Source organism: Peromyscus leucopus, chromosome 20 (genome assembly GCF_004664715.2).
Source record: "Peromyscus leucopus breed LL Stock chromosome 20, UCI_PerLeu_2.1, whole genome shotgun sequence".
In the NCBI taxonomy this organism is placed as follows: domain Eukaryota; kingdom Metazoa; phylum Chordata; class Mammalia; order Rodentia; family Cricetidae; genus Peromyscus; species Peromyscus leucopus.
In genome coordinates this window covers 24063884-24085258 of record NC_051080.1, presented here as the reverse complement: position 1 = coordinate 24085258, position 21375 = coordinate 24063884, and the positions used below count along the sequence as shown (strand labels likewise).

The window sequence follows — 21375 nt, the reverse complement described above, 5'->3', positions numbered from 1 at the left end:
AGACGGGGACTCCCCAGCTTGCTGCCAGGAATTCACTCTGATGTCACATAATTGATGTCAGAGGGAAGACAGCCCAGAACCCCAGAGACCACTGAGAAAGGATGGGAACTCAGACGAGGCTCAGCGAGAGATGGATCTCAGATCTGTTGATGTGGGGTCAGTGAAAACCCAGTGAGGTCAGACGCTCTCGCCAGAGCAGGCTGCAGGCAGAGGAAGGACACTGGTTCTCATTTGAACTAGGTCTCAACACTGACTCCAGCTGCTCCATGTTCAGCGGGACAGGGCCCAGGACACTAACAGTATGGGCTAGACTAAGACTCCTGGCCCAGTTTCCATAGTTACCAGATGGGTGAACCGGGGCAAGTGACTAAACCAGGACTCAACCTCCTTGTGTAAAGAATCACAGGTAGTATTATATCTTTGTTCTTTTGAAATATTAACAGTATTAACACAATGAGCCAATCATGTTCCTTTCATTCAAGTGCCTGGTCATGGGCTAGGTTTAAACACTGTGTGGCTGTTGCTAGGCCAGAGGACTGTGTACCTCTCTCACGTTCAGAGATGACACAAACCTTTGGGACCTGCTCTCATAATTCTCTGAGCTCACACGAACAATGGGTCCTCAGTAAAGAGGGCCATGTCCCTTCTCCCTCCCTGTATCCTTGGAAATGAAAAGCAACTTTAAGATAGGCCAAGGGTTGAGCACACATGGGCCTTTTAACAAGATTGTGGTTTTATGAGGGCTGCGGGTGCCGTCTGAGGTGCACAATGTGAAGCCCCACAGGGTCTCTGCTGAAGGATCATGCATCCTTTAGGAAACACTTTGGCTAGGGTCACAGAACCACCCTGCCTTTCCAGGAACCTGGCAGCCCAAGTTAAGTCCAGGAGAGTCAGATGCAAGCTCTTGCTCGCCCCCACCCCAAAGAGATGGAGTGAGAACCTTCTGCGCAACACTCACTGGACTGAGCAGCCAAACGAATGGATTGTTCACTCCCGCGTAGAAACTTCTCAGAGAAAGCCTCCCGGGATGGGTAGAGAGGAGGAAGGCCAAGCTCCTCACTGGTCAGCTGGATTCCCTTGGCCACTAAAAAACTCTCTCCCAGAGGAAATGAGGAACCATTGGAGGCTGAGACAATCTCTTCCGTTTCCTTAATGAACTTCAGGGCGCGAAGTTTCACTTCCTCACAGGGGCCGGGACCTAGGGCAAAGCAAAGAGCACAGGCAAATTCAGTCACCAAGCCCAGCTCCCTTTGCCTTGTCTTCTTGACCTCATTAATCAGCATTCATGGAGGAAGCTGCAGGAGATTGGTGACAGGCGATGTTCACACCATGCCAGGCTCGCACCAAGTACATTCATAGCATTCTAATTTAATCTGGGTACCAGTCTAAGAAGGTACTTGCTCCCAGGTGTCCAAGTTTCATTTCTGATGCTGTCCTGTCCTCATCCAAGAGCAATATAGGGAGGAAAGGAATTTATTTGGCTTACAATTCTGGCCCCAGCCCACCATTGAAACAGACACTCAACAGGAACATGAAGACAGCCCTGATACACACAGCATTACCTCTGACCAAAGAACTTCCTTCACAGACAAAGAAATGCAACAGGAGCCATGGAGGATTTCGTTTGCTGTCTGGTAAGTCACCTATGCTTAGCTAGCTTATTAATATAGATTAGTACCACCTGCCTAGGGAATAGTATTGCCTACAGTGGGCTAGATGATCCTACATCAATTAATAATCAAGACAACACCCCAAAGACATATCCATAGTCCAATATAATCTAGGCATTTCCTCAACTGAGATCTTCTTCCCATATAATTCCAGGTGGTGCCAAATTGACAATTAACTTGGACACCATAGTATGGATGAGAAACTGAGGCCTGCAGAAGTCATATAACTCAAGCAAGTTCCTCACTAAACAGTTGATTCAGAATTGCTAGAGAGTCTCATCCTACAAACATTGATCTGGACCACCTGGATGGACAGATATGAAAAAGTGGGTAGATGGCAGCTTGGGTGGATAGATATGCAGACTGAAGGACGGATGGACGGCCATGGTTCCCAGAAATGCCCCTGGTCATACTGAGACTTTTCTGCCAGAAAGCCTTTTCAAAGAAAATATGTAATTGGGTCTCTACATGAATTAACTCACATATTGGGTTGTCGCCTGGCTTGCTCCGAGTTCCATCCAATTCCTGACCAATCTCATCCACACACCAGCAGCTCCTGAGGTTGAAGTGTGCCAAAGGCATGCTAAAGTCTGAGTAGGATCCTGGGTACTGGCGGAGCTGGCCATTTAGGATCTGCCAAAAGATGTACGGATCCAGGAGAATGTTCTCCCCAGGCTGAGTTGGAGCTCCCTCCAGTACGGCCTGTGGGACATCTTGAAGGGAAGGGTACTGTGCTAGCCCTGGGAAGATGCTTTGCTGGCCAGCCTCATACAGACTTTGAAGAAAGAAACTGAAGTTTCCGGAAGCTGCTTCTCTATAGCTCATGATCTTCATCAGCAGTGTGGCTGGGGTCAGTTCCTGGCCATCACTGTTCTGGGTGTTCCATCGCTCATACCACTCAAAGACCTGCTCAGGGGGTCCATCACACTGCACACGCCTCCACTGCCCACTGGCACTGCACTGAGGGATGTAGACACTGGAGAGGGAGGGCAGCATGCTGAAGTTAGAGAGCAGGACGTGCACGGCTCTGAGGAAAGCTTGTTCGGCTTGTAACTGGCAGACGCTGGGACCTGGAGAAGAATAATGGGTGGATATTTAATAAATTGAATAATCCTGAAGGATCAAGGTGACGGCTTAACTGTCAGCCGCAGAAACCTCAATAATCCTAAATTCAGGAATGACATCCAACCTGGTGACTAACCCAGCTATCGATCTGTCTGGAGCCACAGAAATATATGTGGCACACATTCTGTTGTTATGTGTGTTATGTGCTTATGTATGCATGTGTTTAAGCACATGTGTGAGTATGTGTAGGCCAGGGGCTGATGTCTGGTATCTTCCTCAGTCACTCTCAATCTTGTTTTTGTAGACATCATCTCTCTCTAAACCTGAAGCTTTCCTGTTTGGATAGACTGGCTGGCCAGTGAGCTCCAGGTCCAGATCCACATGTTTCCACCTTCCCCCTCCCACAGCACTGGGGCTACAAATGCACATTGCTCAACATGGTTTTAGGTGAATGCAAACTCAGATCCACACCCCTGTGCAGCAAGAACTTTAGAGTTGAGTCTCTTTCCAGCCTAGGTGTGCCCACTTTCTTTTTTTTTTTTTTTTTTGGTTTTTCGAGACAGGGTTTCTCTGTGTAGCTTTGCGCCTTTCCTGGAACTCACTTGGTAGACCAGGCTGGCCTCGAACTCACAGAGATCCGCCTGCCTCTGCCTCCCGAGTGCTGGGACTAAAGGCGTGCGCCACCACCGCCCGGCCCCACTTTCTTAATAACAAGCAAACATCTCTATTAGCTCATTAGAATGGCTAATATTGTCCAGGTTTCCATGGATAATGTTTAGCTAAAGTTATTCTATTAACTGAAGTTTACTCTTTAGTCATGAACAAACTTGGTCTCTTACAATGTAGTAGGTTCTGGTCTAAATAGAGACTCAAGGATTTGCAAATTAAATACCCAACAGACTTACACTGCTTGGGTTCACCAACAGTACTTTGAGTTCCAGGAATAGCCTGACCTTCAGCATCCACACAGTAACATTCTGCATTGAAGCACTGAACAGGCAGGAAGTACCCCTCACTGGTGCACGAAGGGACAAAGAAGCTGGAGCCAGCAGGCTGACTGCGTGCGAGGCTTTGCATCTGAGCTCTTTGCATCTCACACTTGGTGGGGCACCTGGGGCGTCTACCTCTGACTCTTGAGCCATCGAGTTCTTTGCCTCGGGAATCCACACACCAGCATTCTCCAGCGTAGCACTGGATATCCTCATAGCTTCCCCCAGCAGTGCATGATGGGACAAAGAGCCTCCCAGGTGTCTGTGTGCAAGCTTGAGCACTGAGCACCATTTCCATCACGTCTCCCAAGTCCCTCGCTACATCCTCAGGCACAGAAACAGCACGCTGCAAGAAGGTAAGAAATTCTGGAAGCTCCAAGAGAGAAGCAAGGAATTTTAAGGCATTTAGGTTCTCTTGCAGGTTGACTTTGAAGCCAAAGGTACCCACCACGGGTTTATTCATAGCAACTGTCTTCTCAGAGACACGGAGGGTTTCTGGGGTAGGATTAGAGTCCAACCCCACAGGGAGTAGTTTGGCTAGATCAGTTGCTCTGTCTCCATCCTGGAAGCCTGGGAGGCCGAGCTGCTGGAAAAACTGACTGAAGTTAAATGTGCCTCTCGTACCAAGGGCTCCTGACAAGTTAAACTGGGCAGCATTCACCAAAAATGTCCCTCCAAAGAGGTTTTGTTGGAGCCTCTTTGGATTGGTGGTGAACTGGAGGGCAAGAGCAGCCAGCTCTCGGGAGGGAAAAATTGCTTGGACGGCTTCTCTAAGTAGACTTTCCGGGGCAGCGAGCTGTCGCTGCTGCTCCACAGCCAGAGAGCGGAGAAGCCCAGAGTCAACAAAGAGCTCCTTGAAGGTAGGTGGGCAGGATGTGGCCAGTCTGGCACCACTTGCGGGGACCTGCCTGTCCTCGGGAGACAGCAGGTCCCGCTGGCTGATGTAACCTGGGGTTCCAAAGTAGAGTCTAGACAAGGCCTGCTGCCTTTCTGAGGCACACGACTGATCTTCAGCTGCATGAACAAATGAAAAACAGAGTTGTCAGAGCAAGCAGTCCCAAGAACCCCCCCCTTTGCTATGTCCCCATGCCTCTGGTAGAAAGATACCAAAAGTTCACACCTGCCTTGTGGACCATTTTCTTGTCTGTGTCCTTCTCCTTTGAGCTCCCTCCGTGGGGCTAGTTCTGAGGGTGACTATTCCTGTCCTTGTAACCACTCAGACACCTCTTACCAGACTGATGCTTTTCTAAAGCCACTCCATGAGACACCAGGCCATTTTCTGAAAACCCAGGCACACTTGCATTGGTCTGAGTGGTGTCCCATGAAAACTTTTTTTGTTTGTTTGTTTGTTTATATGGGGTCCCCGAGTGTGAATTGAAAGCAAAGTTTTGGTAGTTGTAATTAAGTTAAAATGAGATCACCTAGACTAGAGTGGGCTAGGAATCCCATGGTTGTTGTCCCTAGAAGAAAAGACATGGGGAAGAGGCCGTGTGAGGGTCAAGACACACAGACTGGAGTGACAGATGCAGGCATGGAGCCAAGGAACACCAGAAATCACCAAACTTCATGTTCGAAGGGAGTATGGATAGCCCTGTGCACACCTTCACTTCTGAATTCCAGTGTGAAAACTGTGAGAGACCACATTTCTGCTATTCAAGGCACCCACTTTGTAGCTATTGGCTCTGGCAGCCTCAGGAGTCCCGTTTGCTAACAAAGTCTTGTTTGTATTGCTAAGCCGATGCTTCCCAGCTCTCTCTTGCTGGAATTCTCAATGGACTTTAATGCCTCAGCATATGCTCTTCCCGAGACTCTCTACTTCCTCCTGGGTGTGGTCTTGTCCTGTTTACAGGTTCTTTCAGAATGAGACCTCTACTAGCAATGCCAGTAATGCTTCATAGAAGAAATACTTTGCTATATTGTGATATATAATATTTAAAACACAGCATATTCCATTATTGTCTTCTTTTCTATGTTGTAATACTAAAATGCTGGCCCAGTAAGCACACAGCGTACCCCTTGGGTTTCTTGATCTTTCTGTGAATTTGCTAGTGAGAAGGTGGTTGACTCAGTCAGCCCCATGCATGGCTGGGACATTCTGTGCAAGTGTCCATGGGAGGAAAACCAGAACTCAAACAGCATCTGGTCCTCTTCACATAGGTAGACGTAAGCAAGTTCCATCCTCCTCCATAAATCCACAAATCTTAGGGGACCTTCTAAACCACCACCCCACTCTCAACTTGCAAAAAAAAAAAAAAATTCTTTCCTCTTGATTCACACAGATGCCAAAAAGGAAGGCAGCCAGTTTCCCGTTGTAACCAGGCAACAGAGAAAGAACTGGAACACATAGCTCATGTAGGAGTGTGTGTGTGTGTGTGTGTGTGTGTGTGTGTGTGTGTGTGTGTGTGTGCTGGCAACCTATAAAACTGAGCAGATCCCTCGGCAAGGCCACGGCGTCCTGTAATAGGCATCACAGGAGGCTTGGAGGAAGTGAGCACATGGCTTTACTTCCCTTTCTACACCGAGAGCTGAGCCCTCCATACTTTTGGTAAGTACAGCTACTACAGACAGACAGTGAGGAAGAGTGAAAGTCCAAGACCCACCCATGCATCCAACAGACTTCCTGCTTTAACATGGAAATCTCTGGTTCCTCATTCTCACCTGATGGCTGCAGGGCACAATATGTTCTAGGTTAGTTTTCATCTAACTGGGCGATGCTACCAAACGCTTCCAAGGCAAAGCTTTAAACATTTCTTTTATGACACCTCTACATTCACCAAACAATATGAAGACTATCTAAAGTGGCCAAGGGAGAAGTGGAGGGATTTAATGGGACTTGTTGAATCAACACTAGTATCTCTCTACTTTGAAGCCATGAGACTTGAGTTCTTCTGTCACTCTTGCACAGCTTAGCGCCCCTGGCTGGAAGCCCTGGTGCTCCTGGATGTCTCCCTCCCCTGTAGTAGCCACACCCTTCCCATCCTTGGGGCTTTACTGAGATGTGGGTGACGGTGCTAAGGTTCACACCTGCACTCCTGCCTTAGCAAACCGGGCAGAGTAATGTCCCTCCAAGAGCATCTGCCTTCTCAGAACCGCAGTGTGCTACTTTCTCAAGTCTCACCACAAGTGTCAGTCAGAGCTGGGAGTCAAGAGAGGCTCCTGACGGAGCCTGCAGAAGAACAGACTCAGCTCCCACCTACATTTCAGACGTCCAGCCTCCAGACCTGTCAGCTGCTGAGTGAGTTATGATTGTCACAAGGGACCCAGCTTGGGATACTTTGTGACAAGAGCCCTGAGAAGTCATGACCTCACCACTGTCTTCCCTAAGGACATTGAGGTGACCTTCTAACTGGCTGCCTTATCTCAGGTCCAAGGCTTCTTCCAACTCCTCCCCTAACACTGCTGGGAGACATATATTCCACACACACACACACACACACACACACACACCCCTCAACAGGCCTCTCCAGGATGAGCCTCATATCGGCCTCACTTCCCTCCAGCATGAAGCCCAAGCCTTGGCCAGGAGAAGTCCTGCAGAGGCTTGTTCCCTGTGCCTTTCCCTGAGTCACAAAGTGCACTCCATACTCTGACAGTGTCTCTTGCCCGTCCTCGTAGATTCAGAGCGTATAGAAAGTATCTCATTAACAGACACTCTGAGCAACTGTCCCTCATCCACGAAGCCTTCCTCGGTGCTTTGGAATAGAATTAACCTTGCCCTTGCTGCTCCGTCAGCTTCCTGTATACACTCCTCCCACAGCAAGTGAACACCGACTTCTCCCTTCCTTTTTGTTACCGGTGAAGTCCCGTGGTGTGCCATAGGTTCTATGATGAGTAGCTATGTCTGACATAAGACAAAACGTCCACTGCAAGTTAGTAGCAGCAGACTGTCTTCAGTCACATACAGTTTGAAAGACCTTCGGGGGACATTCAGTTAGCAGTCGGGTAGTGAGCTCCTGAGAGACGGGTGTGCAGAAACAGTGACAGTAATGGACTCTGGGGAGAGAAGAGCATTCATCCCTGAGGGGAAACTTACCACAAGATGGCAGCTGCCCTTGCTGCTGAGTGCCAGGGATCTCTGCCCCCTGGGCATCCACACACCAGCACCGCCCTTCGGTCTGGCACTGTATTGCTTGGTAGCCCCCATCCCTGCGGCATCTCGGGATGTGTGGGTGACCAAAGCTGGTGGCAGCAAACTGCTCTACTTCACACTTGGTGGGGCCTAGAAGAGACCACACAATGAAGAGGGCATGCATGAATAAGGTCTGAGCCTGCGTGGATTTTGCTGCCCCCGAGTTATAGCTCTAAACTTACTTGGGTGTAACAGCCAGGCAGATGGAAGCAACCCCAGGACCCCCTGGATTCCACAGCAGAAGCACACAGCTATTCCTAGCTAGTTACTTACATCGGAATCTGCCAGAGATGACCAATTGAATGGCCAGGAAGCGTCTCTGCAATATCCGGTACATGGTATTTTGAGTAAAGGTAGAAGCCCGGTCCAGGCCAGCAAAGATGGTGTCATAAATTTCATCCAGTAGCAACTCCAGACCTGAGCAAATGCAGACAGCATTTCAGGGATGGGCTCCTTGGAAAAGAAAGCTCTGATCTGGCTGAGCTGACGGATGTCAACAGGTCAGCGTCTACACCAGCAGCATTAAGCATTGGGCCCAGGCATATCCATCCTTTAGACTTTGCAAGTTGTCATCAGTCACAGAGTTCATGCTTGAAAACCGGGCAACAGAGTTACAAAATGCTAATGAAAACAGTGACAACATTTTAAGTGTGTTTGTGATTTCCACGGGGCCACATCTGTAGTTATCCTTGGCCATATGAAGCCTGATGCAGGCCCTGGGGCACAGGTTGGACATACCTGGAATAATACTCTAACGGTTTACAAAGTCAGGGCTGCTGTGAGCAGCTGTTCAGGTGTTTGATGGTGCAGAGGAGTGCTTCCTAGAGAATGAGGCCGGTAACCTGCCCTGTCTTCCACTTGCCACACAGCAAGGTGGGCACCTCTTTCAGCCTTCGATGCCACCAGTACAAGCAAGCAGAAGCTTCAGCAGAGTACCACTGATGAAAGCTCGCTAAGGCTGTGTCTTCTTCTGCACCCATAGCAACCTCACAAGGATGTGGAAAGCCAGTGCTATTTCTGCCTTAAGCACTAGAGTCCAAGAATTATCCTCGATCCCTTCTCATTGCCGGAAGTGTGTCTGATTACCTGTCTCAGCCAGCTCCCGCCCCTGGCTGTCAGCACAGTAACAGTACCCAGACACTTCAGGGAACCTGCTCCGGAAGGAACTGAAGGTCACAAATGCATCTGGAAACCTGACGGAGAGGAAGGTACATGGTTACCATTTCACAGAAGACAAGTTATCCCCAATCAAAATCAATGTGGCAGAGTCCTCGGCTCTGAGACTGCATTTACAGCTCTTTCCTACACTGGCTTAACTTAGCCAGAGCAAGGGTTAGACTATGCTTAGCTGTCATCTACCAATTAGCTCTTCTCCTTGTGGGGGGCATTTGGCCAGTTTGTGTCCACACACATACATGTCTTAGAGGACCAGAGAGAAAATAAGTCATGAGCACTACATCAGCTTCCCCAAGAGAGTAACTGCAGAGTCCAAAGGCTGGGTTTGCTTCATAGGTATATGGTTGGCTGCAGATGGTCTCTTTTTGTGAGAGAAACTTCTCCCAGGGTTTTTTACAATTTTCAAGGGCTGTGAAGAAGAAGCCAGGTTCTATTACAGGAGAGCTGTAAGGAGACGTTTCCACTCCATCATTAAACTCCAAATGAATTCACCATTTCTTTCTGTCAGCTGAAGAAACGCTTGTCTTAGCCATGCCCAATCTGGAGAATGCTATACAGAGCCCATGTGCTGGGTCCCCATCTTTGCGTATAAGGAGCCTAAAGTACTGAGAGTCAAATTGCCAGGGTCTTCTCCAGGGCAATGAAGCAGTCAACAGAGAATTTTTCTTTATACAATACCAGGAGACTTTTTTTTCATGTCCTATGCCACTAATGTATTACATTCAAGTGCATGTTTCTACCTATGTCTGAAAACGTAGCACGGTAAGTTATTTTCTGTATAAAGAGTTCTATTACTATATTAGACCTTCCAAAAAAAAAACCCTAAAAACTACCTCCATGTCCAATGGCAGAGAAATGAAGTGAATTATAGTAACCTGTCCCCAAATTAGATAAAATACTACAGATGAGGGTGACACTCTTAAATGAGCCAAAAAGGGAACTTCACTCAAAAGGGACAGACAGACACAAGACAATGATCATTACCACTCTGGAAGGCAATGTAGGGAGAGCCCTGTCGGATTCTGAACATGTATTACACAGGACACAAGTATTAATTAACCCGAGTGGAAGTTTCGAGCACTATATCAGCTGGCTCCTTAACTGAGGAAACTCTCAAGTCCAAAGGCCAAGTTTGCCTTACAAATACCGAAAAGTGCTGTAGAAATTACAGATCTGTTACAATGTTGCTCATCTGTTATTGTGGGCTTGTGGGTTATGTGGAAAAGGGTGCTATCCTAAGTGGGGTGCAAAAGTCAAAACGAAAAGCTCTCTCTGTCTTGTTCCTCCAGATAGAGGGTATATAACTGTTCAAAGTTCATTCGCTGGGATAACTGGGTTTTAAAAGGGACAATAATAGCAAACCAATCACTTCTACTTGTTGAGCTCTGCTTTGCAAAAGATAATTGCAAAAGTGCTCACTCCTCATTGAGTCATTAATGCACCCGGTGCTCTTCACGAGATGGTAGTAGCATTTCCATCTCATCCTTGAGATGAAGGCAGTGAGGGATGTGGGCTGCTGTCTCAGCCCAATGGCAGTACCTTGGATTCACATCTGGTCTTATCTAACATCTGATCCTTATCCCTGCCAATAGTGTTTCTCGGTGTGGGTTGGGCTTGGCTCCTGTCCCATGTCTTTGGAGACATGTGTCTGTTGTAACATTATTCTGTGCATGCTCAACACCTCACTTTCCCTGGCATCTAAGAGATGTTGAAGATACCCTGTTAAGGACAGATGCACATACCAGTCCCATGGATGGCTGAGAGGGCTCAGACACCTACTCCAGCAAAAGACCCAAGACATTTAAACTACTCTACACCCTGAAGTGCTGAGGTGACCCAGAGGGCCACCTCAACCCAGGGAAGGTATCACCCTTCATGATCTTGGCATGATTTCTATTCCACTATTTTATAGTCAAAATCCCCTTCTTGGAGTTTCTGGCCTATGAAGAAACCAGTACCTACTAGTGCTCTCGGCTTAGTCTCTCTTGATTTCTCCCCTTCCTGCATACTGAGGGTCTCTCCCTGGCTTCAGCCAGAGGAAGGGCCTTTCTGTCATTTCAGGACTATTTCCTGGAAGTCTGCTATTGCTGTTCCTCAGGACTGCCCTCAGTGCCTGTGGAGCAGGCCCTGTGGCCCCATATGTGATTCTCTCTCCTCAGCTCTGTATTCAATGAGAAGAGCTAGGACCTTGAATCAGCATGGCAGAATTCTTGCCCTGGCCTACCATGGCGATTATCACTATTCACACTAATCAGAATCAGTAAGGAGCACTGGGTGGGGGAGAGTCACTCTGGCAAGCATTTTTCCTAGTCTATCTCACTCAGTTCTCACAATGTTTCTTTAAAAAAGGATCCAGCTGACAACTGGGAAGGCTGCATAGCATCCTGAGGCCAGGGCATCTTGAGCCCACTTCCTCTGCTCCTTTTCCATGGAGAAGGCCAGAAGGCAAGGTGCATACTAAAGGAGAATGTGGTCCTTTGGGGCCCTACCTCCAAACGGCAGTGAGTACTGAGTTCTTGTATGTTTACAACTTGTTTTAACACAATCTGACTTCTGTGGGTAGGTTTTGAAATGGCTTCTCCACCTGTGGGTTTGGGGACTCCTCCTCTACCACAGTCATTTCTACTCTGAATGACAATTTGATTGTTACTCTTGCAACTGAGATTGACTTGTGAAGATAGCAGATCCCCTACCCTGTAGCCATCAAAGAAAGGAAGAGCCCTGCAACTGAACTAGCAGACGCAGTGAGAGACAGCCTAGCTACATCTCCATTCTTAGGTCTGCTGGATTCGGCTCCAAAAGGCTCCCAAATAGTGAAGTTTGAGCTGCACTCTAAAGTTCCAACTGGCCATTTGAGCAAGAAAGAAAGGAAGACATGTCTAGAAGGATCATTGATACGTCTCCAACATCCAGACAAAACATACCCCAAGGGTGGCAGAAGAGCAAATAGAGAAGTGGACAGTCCTGGAGGAGGAGGAAGAAAGAGAGAGCATGCTCAGCCCCGGCATATCCATGACCGAAACGGAGTGTGTGGCTGGCTGCTTATGGGCACCGGCCTGGGGAAAGCCTTGGTCTCATTGGCAGGAGGGTATTGTCAAGCTATATAGCCAAAGATGGCCATGGCATTGTTCCCTTGATAAGGACTCAGGGACCACAGCTCCTTCTATCCTCGATAGAATGAAGAGGTATGTTTCCCTGAGAAACTGGATTATTCTCAGACTTAAAAAACAAAAACAAAACTCTTTTCTGGTTATAGCCAGATCTCAGAGGTAAATACAAATCCCCTTAGAGTTTTGTGACTTTAAAGAAAGATTGTTCTAGACCAATCTTTGCCCTGACTTCTTATTTTCTATTCTTACTCTGTCTCCTGCATGATTTCCACTAACATCTTTTATCCTGCTCTAGGCACATACAAAGAGAGAAGATAAAATCAACACGACTAATGAAACAGAAATGTGTTTCATCTTGTGGGAAAGGTGGAATCTCAGAGTGACCAGAGCAGAGTCCTTCAGACTGAAAATCCTAGAGCAGGGACCAATGACAGTATCTCTGAGTTTATGCTCAGGTTGGGCCACCCCAGACATAGAGGTATTAAAAATGAAGCCCCATGGATTCTGGATGGCTGGTCTCCAGCCCTGCTGTTTGCAGAATGCCACCCATGCCTCTGGATCTCTGGCAACACTCTCCACTCCATCAGTTTCTCTAATCTTTCTCTTGGCAGGCCTCCAGAAACCTAACCTGCAACGAATACATTAATAAATTAACAATGTGCTGATCTCTCCTGCACTGGAGTGGGTAGTCCTTAGGAGAGGGCCGTACACAGCCTAGCAAGGTCCCCAAGTCAAATTGGCCACCACAGGTGGCCTTGAAGGTGACCACATGATTTGTCTGTGAGGATTTCCCAACAGTCTTCCATGTTCTGATTACAAGGATGCTTCAGTATGTGTTAAGGTGCTCTTGACTCTTTCTATGGGACGATGTGCTAGGGCATTTGAGGCGAGGCTTGTTGCTAAGCAGGCAGGGTAAGCATAGTAATTAATGATAAGGGTTGATAATAGAATCTTAACACCGATCACTAAAACCTTGACAATGGCACCAGCCATGCTTCAAGTTCTGTGGGGCTCCCCCTACAGTTTGGGGCAGGACAGAGTCCCACAGTTGTGACTGAGCTGTGGCCATGAAGAAGATGGGGCAGCCAGAAGAGCCAGCAGAGCTACTGTCCATTGCAACGTGGCTCCAAAGTTTCTAGCCTGGTTGCTATAGTAAGTAATCACTTTTCCTCAGGGGGAAAGAGGACCTACAATAGCCAGACTCAAGCAGGAATCATGGCACAGCACAGTAAGATCTCACAAGGGTTTAGGAAACAAGCTGTCCCTGGGTCTCGGGACTTCTAAGCTCCCCTGGCATCAAGTCAGTTGTTTATGCCACATCTCCTAGGAAATCTCCTCAGATGGACTGGCCCCTACTCCCGAGTCAAATCGTGGCTTTTCCCTACCAAACAAAATTTCAGCCATCTGCTCAGAATGGAGTCATCCCTCATGGCTCTCCCTCTCCTCCAGATGTGTCTTCCCCACATTTCAAAGTCCTGTGTGATAAATATGTCTCCAACATAGCTCCATCTCTCTCAGGCACTGTCCCCGCCCCACTCTCTCCTAGATGGAGCCACCATCATCTCCCTCCGAACTGAACCTGGAACTTGGGGTGGACTCTCAGTACTCACTCTGCTCTTCCCTACCCCAGGCTATTCTTTTTAAAGCCTGGGATCTATCTGGCGGCGTTTATGCAAAGCCCACCCCACTCCCCACCCCAGCTTAAAATATTTGAGGCAATGTCAAGAACACACAGTACAACAAAATCGCCCACTGCTTATCTGAAACCCAACTACAACTGGCTGTCCTGTATTGTATCTGTCAACCCCAGGTGAGCCCAACCTATTCCATGTGGATTCCACAGCTCCTTCCATTGGTGTCCAGCTCTGCATAGTACCAGAAGATTCCTGATTACCCCTGGGCTTGCAATAATCAACCACCCAACCATTCCCATGACCTTCCCAGGCCAGAATTTGCTCAAAGATATGCTTGCTCACAAAAAAAGGAAAAGGATCTCATTTCAGAACTGAATGTTTTTGTTTGCATTAACAATGAATACTTGACTCTCAACTTTTGTGTTTAACTAGACTGCCCTCTTGTGGCCATAGCTGTGAACTGAGCCTCAATCGCAAACTGTCCTGCTAAGGTCTTTGAACATCCACCCACCTGATCTCTAAACTGGATTGTAGACCTACTGTAAGCAAGACACTGTGCCATATGCTGTGGGGGAAGAGAAACGAGTCACATAAATACAGGCAAGTGAATTATTTTCCATACATCTCTAAAGCTTACTATGTTTCCTAGTAATGTCTTCCAGGTTCCTTGGCTATATGCCAGAGACTACACTTTCTAATTATGTCTGTATTAAAGCTGAAACCTATAAAAATCCTTGGATACAGTTAGCATTCAGTTTGCGTGAACTGATGATACTTAGCTTGCACAGAGTAGATGAGCATTCAGGGAGTTGGGCTGTCTGATGATTCTGTGCTCTCTCTTAAGCTAATCACTAACGGCCAGGGGAAGACTCTAACCTACATTTTCTGCAATTGGGTGATGCACTAGAATTCCCTGAAGATGAGCAAGTTGGGATGATGCACATTCTCAGTGGTTTCATCAATCGAGTCTCAGGAGAGCTTAACCATGGCCCAGTGAGCAGAGCACAAGCTTCCATTTCCCAGCTGAGAACACTGAGGAGGTTCTGGGAAGGTAAATGATCAGGTCACCTTGCAAAGCAGTGGCAGAGGCAAAGGCCATGAGACAGGATGGTACAAGAGACAGAGCTGGCAGGAATAAGGTGGCCAAGCGCCGAAGGACCCAGGACACAGAGGGTTTGGTACAACACAGATCATTCAAGACTAGCTTCTTGACCACATAAACCAATGCACACAACCTCCTAAAACCATATTATGTGTTTTGTATTCTAGGCGGAACACATGAAAACCTGGTAGGGTGTGATCTAATGAAAATGCCAAGTTTCTAAAGTGTTGTGCAGCTCAGATCAAGTTTGTCTGTGGGACCTTCACTTGGGGCATGGTCTGCGACCCATCTGGCACAATGCATGGGAACGTTCTCTCTCACACGGAAACTGGTCATTCTGGAAGGCAGCCATGTGGAGGCTCAGGTTCTCTCCCAGAATCCACAGCAGCATTCACACAAGCTGCTGCTTTCTTTGTTTGCATTCAGAATGGTCTGATTTCATCTGAAGTCTGCACAGTCCTTCACAATCAGTGGGTGATCTAAGTAGCCAGATGCTACCTGAACATTTGGGTCAGAGTGTATAGGGTGCTTCTCATTTTATATTGATTATTTAAACATATAAGTCCTTTACAAGTGCACACACATAGACAACTTACAGAAGTGTATGCATGTGATCGTACCCATGCTTTTTAATGGGTTCTATCCCCTTTGATGAGGATCGCCTTTCTGTCCACCCTTGCACTACAGCCCTCACCTTCAAATGGCCTCCAACAACTGGGTGCTCCCCAGCATTACCCTCTGCCCCTGCTTCTATCCAGACCCAGCATACTCGTCTGATCAGAGGACCATATGTGCACATGTATAAGGAATCTTTTGCTATTGGTTTTTAATAATTCAGTCCTGCACTTACGCTACCCATCTTGAGTTGCATTGGCATAACAGGCTTCAGAACCCTGCTCAAGTCAACTTCCCCAGCTCTGATGCCTTCTTTGGAGCAGCTACCCAAGTGTTTATGGCATGTTACGTTTAGTCAGCCACCCCCCTGTTTGATGAGCTGTCACTTTTCTCCCCAGTTCTCGGCTAGGATGGAGAACAATGCAGCAAACACACTGATAGGTAGGTCTTCACATGCTGGTGTTTTCATTTGCATGGTGGGCTAGTGGGGCAGAGAGTACATGTATGTGATAGTTTGACTAACAATGGCCCTCTTAGGCTAATAGATTTGATCACTACGGAGTGGCACTGTTTGAAAGGATTAGGAGGCGTGGCCTTGTTAGAGGAAGTGTGTCACTGGGAGTGGGCTTTGAAGGTTCAAAAGCCTATATCAAGCCCAGAATTCTCTCTCTCTCTCTCTCTCTCTCTCTCTCTCTCTCTCTCTCTCTCTCTCTCTCTCCATCCCTTTCCCTCTCTTTTTCTTTCTCTCTCTGCCTACGAATCAGTATATAGCTCTCAGCTACTGCTCCAGCATCTGCCTGCATGCCACCATCCTTCCCACCATGATGACAATGGACTAAACCTCTGGAACTGTAAGCAAGTCCCCAGTTAATTGCTTTCTTCTATAAGAGTTGCCATGGTCATGGCATCTCTACACAGCAATAGAAAAATGACTAAGATAATGCAATTGTAATTACAGTAGCTATTCTCAGCTGGCTTTGTTAAAAGGGCTCCTGAAAGGCTGAACTTGCCGGTCAGTGACAAATGGGAACAAGGCATCTCTTTCTTCATTCTCCACCAGGCTGCATGTAACACATGACACTCCCGGATCCTAATACATACATGAGCTTGAAGAGCCAATGGTTCCATAAGTGCCACACACACACACACACACACACACACACACACACACACACACACACACACGGGGACAGTTTACCCTTACCTGTTGTAGCTGTGGATCAGGTCAAAGATCATCATATCTGTGGTGTTGACAAACTTGCACTGGACAGGCATAAACTCCCCATTTGCAGAGCACTGGGGTGGCGACTTGTCCCCTACCCCATGGAGGAGACGACGGTTTCGGATCTCACAGCTCCTCGGACCTAAACATTGTCATGCAAAGCTGTTCAGACCTTATGGATGGGTAGGGTGCATATGTGTCTGTAGTCAAGATGCAGGTACTTATGCTACCCATGGGACCCATGGAACCCCACCGGTGCCCAAACTAGCCCACCAAAGGCTCACAAGCATGTGTTGAAATCCTGTTTGGACTTATAGTTGTCTAAAGTCGCAGAACTGCCTGTGGGACTCTTTCCCTTTCCCTTGAGGGCCAGGAACTGTGTTGTCAGGCGTGTGATTTGTGGGAAGCCAAACTATAACCCACTCAGGCATTCTGGTGCCCATGACAGTGACACTTACACCGAGTTGGCCTCCCCAGTTGGCGGGTGCCATACACCTCCATCCCTTCTGTGTCTACACACCAGCACTGCACCTGCCACAGGTCACACTGCACGGGCGCATAGTCGCCCGAATCCTGGCACTGAGGGAGGTAGAGGGCATCTGTGCTGTTGATGTAGCTGCTCAGCAGGATCTGCTGCCTCTGTAGCTGGCAGAAGGACAGACCTGGGGGCACAGAAAGAAGCATCAGACAAGGGCTTTGGGGAGCACACAGGATCCAGCCCAGGAGGGCCCTTCCTCCCTGAGGGACACTCAGTCAGAGATTCAGGAGGCTCTGTCATGTGGGGAACTGAGCCAGAGTGGGATGACTCTCACTAGCACGTTGGCACTATAGAGGAGTTGCCGGTAGGGTTGACAGAGAGTCTGAATCCGGAGTTCTGTGTGGGCTGCCTGTGTTGCCTGGGGAACTGCTTCCCTATTCTGAATTTCTCTCCCTCTCTACAAGTGAGAAGACAGCCGCCTCACCCTGGATATGGGAGGAAAAGCCCCTTTGTCTTTGCTCCTGTGGAATAGCTACCATGCACAAGGCTTATCACATTGCAGATCCTCACACGGGGAAAGCAGGATCTCCCTTCACTTTGTTGATTGGGGTTGTGTGTGTGTAGATCAGAGAGGACGGGTGACTTTGATTAAGGTGACGATGTCAGAGGGTGTGAGGAACCATCGTGGTTCCCAAACCAGCCACGCTGGCCTCATCAAACCAAAGACCCAGATGGCGCTATCATCTATCCACTGAAAAAGACCTTCCCTTTAAGCCTTTCTTTCACCATCGGACCAAACATTGCTGAGCTCTGACCTGGCTTCAGAACCCTTCAATGTCTACTGGCTGTAACTGGCTCAGTGCTGGGCCCGGTGGCCGGCTCATGGGAAGTCCTTGCTGGCTACTGACTAGGCTTGAGAATCTCATATGGTTTTCATAGTGGTCTTTGAGAAACTGGACTTTCTGCATATCCAAAGAGGAGGAGCCAGCAGCCTAGTTCATTTGCTTAAGCCCTGTCCTTGTTCCTAGATGTGAGGAGTCCCAGTGTCAGGGCCCCCTGCCCACTGGGTGCCCCTTTGCTACTTACAAGCCGTTGGCCTCCCCAGCTGTCTGCTGCCAGGGACTTCCCTGCCGTCAACATCTACACACCAACAGGATTGGCCATCGTTTTGGCACTGGACTGCCCTGAAGAGAGACATACCACGTGATACCATAATGGGTTTCTGAAGCCACATTCTGGCTCCCACTCATTGAGACCAGGGGGCTAGCAAGTCACACAGAAAAGCCAAAGTTGTGATCAGACAAGGCCCTGGAGTGAGTCCCTAGGGCAGGGGAATCTACACTGAGAGTTTTGGGATGGCCTGGGGTAGAAGGCTGGGTAGGGAGAAGCCTATATGGAGATCCTCCTGGGGGCAAGGCGCGCCTTAATCATCAGTGGCTAGAAGAAGAAACACTTGGAGAGCCACATACACAAGGCTGGCAAAGAGGGAGGCACACCCCTTAACGCCTCCCTCACAACCCTGAAATTCCCACGGGTCCCGGAGAGAAAGGCAGCAGCTTTTGCCTAAGGGAAGCTTAGTAAGGAAGCAGGGTGGTATTTCACAGCTAGAGAGGAGACCTCTCCACTGGAGTGCACAGCACGGGAGAAAGGGTTCCTGCTCCATGGGAAGAGGAGTTGAGACCTTAGCCTGACTCTAGGTGGAGGAAGACAACCCCAGGATCCAAGATGTGTCGGGGCGCCTGCAAACGCCCCTTTCAGAGCAGGAGGGGGAAATGGCCTAGTAGCCCAGGGAAGCTATGAAAACAGGGTAGGCCAAGTTACAGGCATTTCCTGCTTTGCCCACCGGGGAATTAGGGGTAGGTGCCTAGGAGCACCCTTACCTCTATTTGGGCTTTGCTAAAAGACCTTGCGCATTACGTTGTAAGGCAGTAAAAATAAAGCTTCAGCAAGAATTGAGGGGCTGTCAGGGGCTCTCTTCAGCAGACTATCTGTACGTGAGGACAAGAGGAGCCCCCTCCAAAGGACAGCATAGCTCGGGATCTCTGAGGAACTGGGTGGATACAACTGGGAACTACGGGGACAAGATGTGAGGTTCTTTGGAGCATTTTGGGTTCCCGGGGCTCCTACTAAAGCCAGGCTTACTGGAAACTTCCATCTTCGGAGCACTGTGGAACATATTTAGCCTGCTTCAGAAAGGCCTTCTCCCTCTGCAGCTCACAGGGCCGGAGTGGCTGTGCATCTACCTGGTACTCTATGTGAAGGAAAGTGACACATGAGAAGGGTCAGGCCAGGTCCCTGTCACACAAGACAGTCCTTCAGATACAGACACGCCGCGACCTTTGCTTTCCCAGTCTTACTGAGTGGTGGCAGTCATTAATACCATCCTCAGTGCAAAATTAGTTCTTTTAATCATCTGTACTCTCCTGGGAGGTGATGGGAATATCTCCATTCTCCCGGGAGCATCAAGCCACAGGCATCAGTGGGAGTACACCTTTTAAAAAAGGATTCCTGAATCAATTTTGGGGTCCTCGTGTACCTAAGCCACTGTGAATTAGGATAAAACACCATAAGGAAATTGGTCTTGCCATCACCAAGTCATGTTTGTGGGGGTCCACCTTTCAGGCTTACAAAGCACATGCCTCTTATTTTTCACTAAGGACCCACATGATGTTCTGATCTCACTCAGAAATCATAACCACCTCAGGAGCTAAATGTGTATGTTCTTTGTACAACCTATCCACCCTGAGTGCGTGTGTGTGTGTGTGTGTGTGTGTGTGTGTGTGTGTGTGTGTGTAGCTGCATGATGTGCACATTTGCGTGTGCACATATGCGTGGAGGTCAAGGGTCCACATTGAGTGTCCTCCTCATTAACTTCTCTATGTTTTACAGCAGGGTCTCCCACTGCTCCTAGAGCCCACTGACTGACTAAACTGACTGGCTAGTGAGCTTCAGGGATCCACCCATCTCTGTCTCTTCTAGGCCTGGAGTTTCAGATACACATTACAGGGCCAGGAGTCTATGAATTCTAGAGATCCAAACTCAGGTGCTCATAAACACATACCAAGGAGATGACCAACTGAGTCATTTGCTTGATTTTTGGGGGTGGAGGGGGCTTTTCAAGACAGAGTTTCTCTGTGTATCTTTGGAGCCTGTCCTGGAACTTACTCTGTAGCCCAGGCTGGCCTCAAACTCACAAAGATCTGTCTGCCTCTACTTTCTGAGTGCTGGGATTCAAGGTGTGGGCCACCACTGCCCAGCCACGCTCTGCCTGATTTTTTAACATAGAAACTGAAACTTGGCAGTCTGTGCACAGTGAACAGATAAGTGGCCGAGCCCAGTCCAGAGCTCGGGTCTATCTTAAGCCACAGGGTGATCTATCCTGTTTATTCCCTGCCATAATCTTCTCAAATGCTGTCATGGCTGGAAGACTCTTTGGAGCATCCAAATATATATTAAAAGCATATGCAAATGCCAAAAATATGAGTTAAGTGTGAGATGAGGGAAGCTATGATTGAATTTGTTTCTTTATCACTACTCCACCAATTCCCAGCTCTAGGATCTCAGGTCATACCTGAGGTTCATACCTCTCTGAACCTCTTTTCATCCAGATAGAGAAGATCAAATATCTAGCCTCTGCATTTGTGAGGTTAGATGAGATCAAGCATGTCTAGGGGCCCTCCCAGAACCTGGCTGAGCCCCATGCCTGAAAACTCCCTCTTAAACCCATGGCTTCAGCCTTAGAACTTACCAAAGATGTTAGCTGCTACCAGACAGACTGAGTTCCACAAAGCAAAGACCCACAAGACCAGGGCCATCTTCCTGCCCCCTCCTAGGGATAAAGGGCTAGGAGCAATGTCCTGCTTGAGTCCCCGCATCAGGGAGCCTTTATAGTCCAGGGGCAAGCACTGCTCTCAAGTTCAAGGACACTTGACAGGGCAACAGAACACCTTGTTTTCTCTGCCAGTCACAGGAACTCTCTCCACTTGAGTCTGCTCCCCCTAAGCATACTCAAGTGGTCAGTAGGGTGACCCCTCTAGGCTGTGGGGACAAGAAATGGGAGGGGACACCAAAATCCCTCTTTACAGGCAAATGCCAAAGTTCTGTACCCTTAGGGGTGACAGAGTTTGATTGTAACACTGTGAAGGATAAAATGTTTCCTCTTCTCCTCATAATTCCCTCCCTGCC

At 48.3% G+C, this 21375-nt stretch overlaps 1 protein-coding gene across 1 annotated transcript in view; it reads right to left on the bottom strand.

Annotated features, from left to right (window-relative positions):
- The window catches only part of Tg (thyroglobulin), a 186998-nt gene extending 165993 nt beyond the window's left edge, over positions 1-21005 (bottom strand). Inside the window, exons 1-11 of the mRNA XM_037197284.1 lie at positions 20939-21005; positions 19333-19441; positions 18277-18374; positions 17171-17374; positions 16695-16854; positions 8940-9046; positions 8127-8270; positions 7758-7943; positions 3641-4738; positions 2153-2740; positions 959-1198 (exon numbers count right to left, since the gene is read on the bottom strand). Coding sequence (XP_037053179.1) covers positions 959-1198; positions 2153-2740; positions 3641-4738; positions 7758-7943; positions 8127-8270; positions 8940-9046; positions 16695-16854; positions 17171-17374; positions 18277-18374; positions 19333-19441; positions 20939-21005 — 3001 coding nt within the window. The remainder of the gene's footprint in view (positions 1-958; positions 1199-2152; positions 2741-3640; positions 4739-7757; positions 7944-8126; positions 8271-8939; positions 9047-16694; positions 16855-17170; positions 17375-18276; positions 18375-19332; positions 19442-20938) is intronic.
- Between the last annotated feature and the right edge of the window lie 370 nt (positions 21006-21375).